Source organism: Mus pahari, chromosome 2 (genome assembly GCF_900095145.1).
Source record: "Mus pahari chromosome 2, PAHARI_EIJ_v1.1, whole genome shotgun sequence".
Classification (NCBI taxonomy): domain Eukaryota; kingdom Metazoa; phylum Chordata; class Mammalia; order Rodentia; family Muridae; genus Mus; species Mus pahari.
In genome coordinates, this window is record NC_034591.1 from 103462869 (window position 1) to 103468430 (window position 5562).

General features: G+C 47.9%; 1 protein-coding gene across 3 annotated transcripts in view; it reads left to right on the plus strand.

Annotated features, from left to right (window-relative positions):
- C2H2orf42 (chromosome 2 C2orf42 homolog) overlaps positions 1-2607 on the plus strand; it is a 33861-nt gene extending 31254 nt beyond the window's left edge. For all 3 annotated transcript variants that reach the window (XM_021190232.1, XM_029535570.1, XM_021190233.2), the window contains exon 10: positions 1964-2607. In XM_021190232.1, the coding sequence (XP_021045891.1) occupies positions 1964-2172 (209 nt within the window). In that variant the 3' untranslated portion in view covers positions 2173-2607. The remainder of the gene's footprint in view (positions 1-1963) is intronic.
- The last annotated feature ends 2955 nt before the right edge of the window (positions 2608-5562 follow it).

The following is a 5562-nucleotide window of genomic DNA, read 5'->3' on the forward strand; positions in this document are numbered from 1 at the left end:
TCTGAGTTCGAGGCCAGCCTGGTCTACAAAGTGAGTTCTAGGACAGCCAGGGCTATACAGAGAAACCCTGTCTCGAAAAAAAAAAAAAAAAAAAAAAGGAAGGAAATGATTTATTCAGCTTATACTTCCATATTGCTGTTCATCACCAAAGGAAGAAAGGAAGTCAAGACTGGAACTCAAGCAGGTCAGGAAGCAGGAGCTGATGCAGAGAGGTCATGGAGGGATGTTACTTACTGGCTTGCTTGCCCTGGCTTGCTCAGCTTGCTTTCTTACAGAACCCAGGACTACCAGCCCCCAGGGATGTCACCACCCACAATGGGCCCTCCCACCCTTGATCACTAATTGGGAAAACGCCTTACAGCAGAATCTCATGGAAGCATTTCCTTAAGGGAGGCTCCTTTCTCTGTGATAACTCCAGCTTGTGTCAGGTTGACACACAGAACCAACCAGTACAGGGGGTTTACAGAACTCAGATTCCAAGCATGTGGGTTTCTGCTGTCCTCACGCAGACTGCATCTTCCTGAGAGTTCAGACTTTCTTAGTCAGCTTTAACCATGCTTTTTCAGTCATCAATTGAGCTTCCCGAATTTTCTATTTTCACTGACATTTGAGTGAAGTCCTAGCAGCTCTGTATCTGGAAATGGAAGCTGTGATGTCTGCCAAATGAGCCAGACAGTACCTTAACACACAGAGCTCTGCAGCGCCATGTCACAAGCCTCAGATTCATCTTGGGAGTGGTTCCTTCCTGACCACTGTGAGAAGGGAATAGCTGACATAGTGAAGGTTGGGGTGAAGAAAGGTTGCCTGTTTGAGAATAAAATCAGGAGTGAAGACTATATATGCATTGCCGTCAGGGTTTTTTGTCTTTCTTTCTCTTTGTTTTACTCTTTGGTTGGTTGGTTGGTTGGTTTGTTTGGTTTTTTCGAGGCAGTGTTTCTTTGTGTAGCCCTGGCTGTCCTAGAACTCACTTTGTAAACCAGGCTGGCCTCGAACTCAGAAATCCTCCTGCCTCTGCCTCCCAACTGCTGGTATTAAAGGCATGCGCCACCACCTCCCGGCTTGTTTTACATTTAGTTTTTGTTTTGTTTTTAAGATTTATTATTATATCTAAGTACACTGTAGCTGTCTTCAGATGCACCAGAAGAGGGCATCAGATCTCAATACGGATGATTGTGAGCCACCATGTGGTTGCTGGAAATTAAACTCAGGACCTTCGGAAGAGCAATCAGTAGTGCTCTTAACCACTGAGCCATTTCTCCAGCCCACATTTAGTTATGTTTAAAGAGTGCTTTGTATTTCTGTGTGCTCAGTTGTCATCAGTGGTTCCCTGGGAGCTGGAGCTATAAGTGGTTGAGAGTCAGCCACTGAAGCTGCTGGGAATTGAACTCGGGACCTCTGAAAGAACAGCCAGTGCTTTAAACCACTAAGCCATCTCTCCAGCCCACAAGACTTCCTTTTTTGTTTTTTGTTTTGTTTGTTTTTTGTTTGCCTTTGCAAAATGGACTTGAACCTTCAGATCACAGAAGCTGGGTACACTGGCATATGCAATGCCCAGCTAAACTCTCCATTTTTATCTAGCAAAGAGCATTCATCAAATCCAGTTTGAGTCTAGCCTTCAACACCAGTAAAACCTGAATTGTTCTTAACTTTGTTGTCATAGTAAAGGAGTTGTGTGTGTGCCCAGCATGAATATGGAGCTCAGAGGACAACTTGGAGTTGGTTCTTTCTGGCCAACTACATAAGTGTAGGTTCAGGAGATTTTACTCAGGTCACCAGGCTTGTGTTTCCAGTGCCTTTATATTGAACCATTTTGCCAACCACACCTAGAGTTATTATCTACTACACAGTAAATATGAGTACATCCTGAGCTCCAGTGAAGACCCTGTCTAAAAACAATAAACACCAAGACAAAGGAATGGTCAGGTTGACCCATACTAATTGGCCTCCCCCTTTCCCTCTATAGGTAACACTTCCCCAGATCAAAAGGAGCCAACACCCTTTATCATTGAGTGGATCCCAGATATCCTCCCACAATCCAAGATTGGTGAGCTTCGAATCAAGTTTGAGTATGGTCACCACCGGAATGGACATGTGGCTGACTACCAGGACCCAAGGCCACCCATGGACCAACCTTTGGAGCTGGCCCCTCTGACTACTATCACTTTCCCTTGAGGCAAATCAAGAGTATTTTTGCAGAGTTTGCACATCCCAACCCCTGAGGACTATAAATCCTAGTAGCACTTACAAGATCCCTGCTAACAAACCGCACTTGGCTAAGATACAGTTACTCAGCCCATCCATGTGTGTTCTGTAGAAGAAACTCTTATAAATAGCCTTGTGTGTACAGTCTTCATACAAGTCAGGCACTTATTTCTGACCAGAGTTTTAGAAGAAAACAAAAATCCAGCTCACTGGCTTCTCGTGGATTCACCTGCAGCTTGTTTTTCTGTAATTCTCCAAAAGTCACAGCACTGGATCTTAGCCAACAGTGTTGGAAAGTTAATGATGCCCTGGGCCGAGCAGGGTCCTCGCTCTCTGCCCGAGAGCTCCAATCATACTCTTTATTCTGATAACAAAATAAAGTACAATGTCACTAGTTTTTCCAAATGGTGCCATGGATGTCATGATTTTGCAATTAGAACCTTTGGGAGAATGTATCTTGTCAACAGGAAAGTAGACAGTGCTAGGGGATCAGCAACACGTATTCACCACCACCTCCACCCACCCACCCCACACAACAGGGTTTCTCTGTAGCCCTGGCTGGCCTCGAACTCAAGAGATTAATCTGCCTCTACCTCCCAAGTTCTGGGATTAAAGGCATTTTTAAAATTTATTATTATTATTCAAAATTACGAGCAGTTGAGCACTCTGGAGGCAGAGGTAGCTAATCTCTTGAGTTTGAGGTCAGCCTGGTCTACATAGTGAGTTCCAGGACAGCAAGAACTACAAAGTGAGAACCTGGTTTTTTGTTTTTTAAAAAAGCAGCTAGTAAAATTCAAAACCTAGTTCTAGGTTCACTCATCCCAGACTGGAGATGGTGAAGGAAGTGAAGATTTGCCTCCTAGGAGAGGAGGAAGCATTTCCTACACACCTGCCATCACTTCCCTTTACACTGTACCAGTGGGTTTTCTCATTGAGTCTTCATCTTTCCCTGGGTTATAGGCATTTCTCTTCCTGAAGTCTCGCTGGGGCTACAGATTGAGTTCTACACAGTACTAAAATTATGTTTCGTTTACTTCTATGTATATATTGTTTCAACTTGAAATATATTGGTTTGATATGTTTTTTTTTCTCACGCTTTGCCTACATGTATGTATGAACACATGGGTGCCTTGGGAAATCAGGAAAGGTTGTTGGAGCACCTGCAACTGGAGTTAGGGGTGATTGTGAGCCATCATGTAGGTGCTGGGAACCCAGGTCCCCTGGAAGAGCAGTTAGGAGTCTAACTGCTGAACCATCTATCTCTCTAGCCCCTTGATAGCAATGTCTTATAACTGTTAACTCTGTTTTAATTGCAAATGACGGAAACACCCAGCTGCAACCTGCTTGGACAGAAAAAAAAAGGAAGGAATGCCTTGTGTTTACAGTAAAGGCTGAACAAGCACCATGTGGAAATAGGGTGTGGCCAGGCCTTACAAGCCCTGGGGACAGTTCTGTCCAACTGTCCATTCATTCGCCGGTGACTCTGATACTACAGTTATTTCATGGTAGGGCTTGATGCACAATAATCCATCAAACCAGTACTTATAGGACTCACTCTGGGATCTTGTTGAAATGCATATTCTAGCTGGTCACTATGGTGCACACCTTCAAGGGCAACGTTGTCTACGTAGAACCAGGTCTGCCAAGGTGAGACCCTGTATCAAGGAAACTGTATATCTGAATTTTAAGCTTTAAGGCAAGGTCCAAGACCTGCATTTCTAGGAAGCACCCTCACACTGTATGAAGTGCTGTGCGGAAAACTGCATTTCAAATAACAAGGTTGGTTCCCAAAAGGGTGTGTGACTTCCTTCCTGCCTTCCCCTCTACTGCTTGGTGTGGGTCCGGCAGCTATGGCTGCGGTCTGGACTGAGCTCCTGAATGACTCGGGATACTCTACAAATGGACCAGTTCGTAAACACCTCGTCTGCATAATGACACAGAGCATCACGTGCTATCTGCTCAGGTTGCTGAAGATGGTGCTTCCTGTCCCGTCCTGAGACACGATTTCGGTTAATGACAGAGGCAGAGGATGAGTATGCAGTCTCTGTCTTTTATGTTTCTTGGTCCTCAAACTTCGCATGACCCGCCGCGCGACCAAGCTGCCAAGCTGTTTCAGGAGACCAAGTAAAGCAAGGATTGAAGCCACGTTTTCCCCCACACCGGTAGAGGGGGAGGCCAAAGCAGCACGCGGTCACGTGGCCCCGAGGGATGACGTCACCACGCCGCCGCCGCACGTCGCTTCCAGCCACACCGCCGCTGTTCTTTCGCCAGGCGGCGCCACAGGTTGGTCACGCGCCTTGTGCGCAGCCGCGCTGGCGCTCCGGACACGTCACCACCTTCGCGTCCTTTCGGGAGAGCGCGGGAAGGAGGGCGCTGCGGGTGGTGACGTCACCGGGGTTCCCCGCGAGCTCGCGTGGGCGGGGCTGGGGACGTGGCGCCCGCCGAGTGCGGAGCCGGAGGGGAGGAGACCAGGGAGAAGAGGGGGATGGGTAGAGGAGACGGGCCGAAGGGAGTAGCAAGGAGTGGGAAGGTGTAAAAGAGGTGGGGGAAAAGGGGGTGAGGAAAGTGGCTGAAGATGCGAAGGGGGTGGGAAGAGGGGGTAGGGGAGAGCCGGGAAGGAAGGAAGTGGAGGCGAGGGGGAGGCCGGAAGAGTTGGGGGAGGGGATTAAGGGGAGAGGCTAGAAGGAGGGATGGAAGAGAAAGGAGGAGATGGGAGGGGCTTAGGAAGCCTGCTCTCCTCTCCCCTCCAACCCGTCTTACTCCAGGCTCAGCTCTGGAGGCCTCTGAGGTGTCTGTGGCTCCTTCCCGCAGTAGACCTTCCTCCAGGGTAACCACGTCCTACCTCCTTTAACCACCATCACCTCAGGAACAAAAGGAATGGAACCTCAAAAGACTTGGTAGTCCCTAATCTTAACCAAACCCGGGAAGGTTTTGTGTTCTGTTCCATGACTGTTAATAGAATCTTCTCCCCATTACCACCCCAGTAAGCCTTGAGCTCTCTGGGTGGCAAAGGGGTTAGAAATGGAACCTGCTTCAGAACTCAAGGTGGGTACCAGAGTTTGTCCGAACACCAGCCTAATTCTTTGTCACTGGGGGCACAGCACTGATGAGTGACCTTGAGGCACCCTTTTGCCCCACAGCCCCTGACTTCCAAGAACGACGGGAGTAAGAAGCTGAGGTCTGGGAACCATCCTTTGAGCTGAGAAAAGTGGGGACAGAGTTGATAAGACACCTAAAAGTTTTGCTGTTACCCTTTCTCCAGTTCTTCCCCAGAGGGACCTACGGCCTTTTACAAGGGTAACTGTACACTGGGAGAAAGGAAATAATCAGACTTTCCGGGGTCTATTGGATACTGGTTCT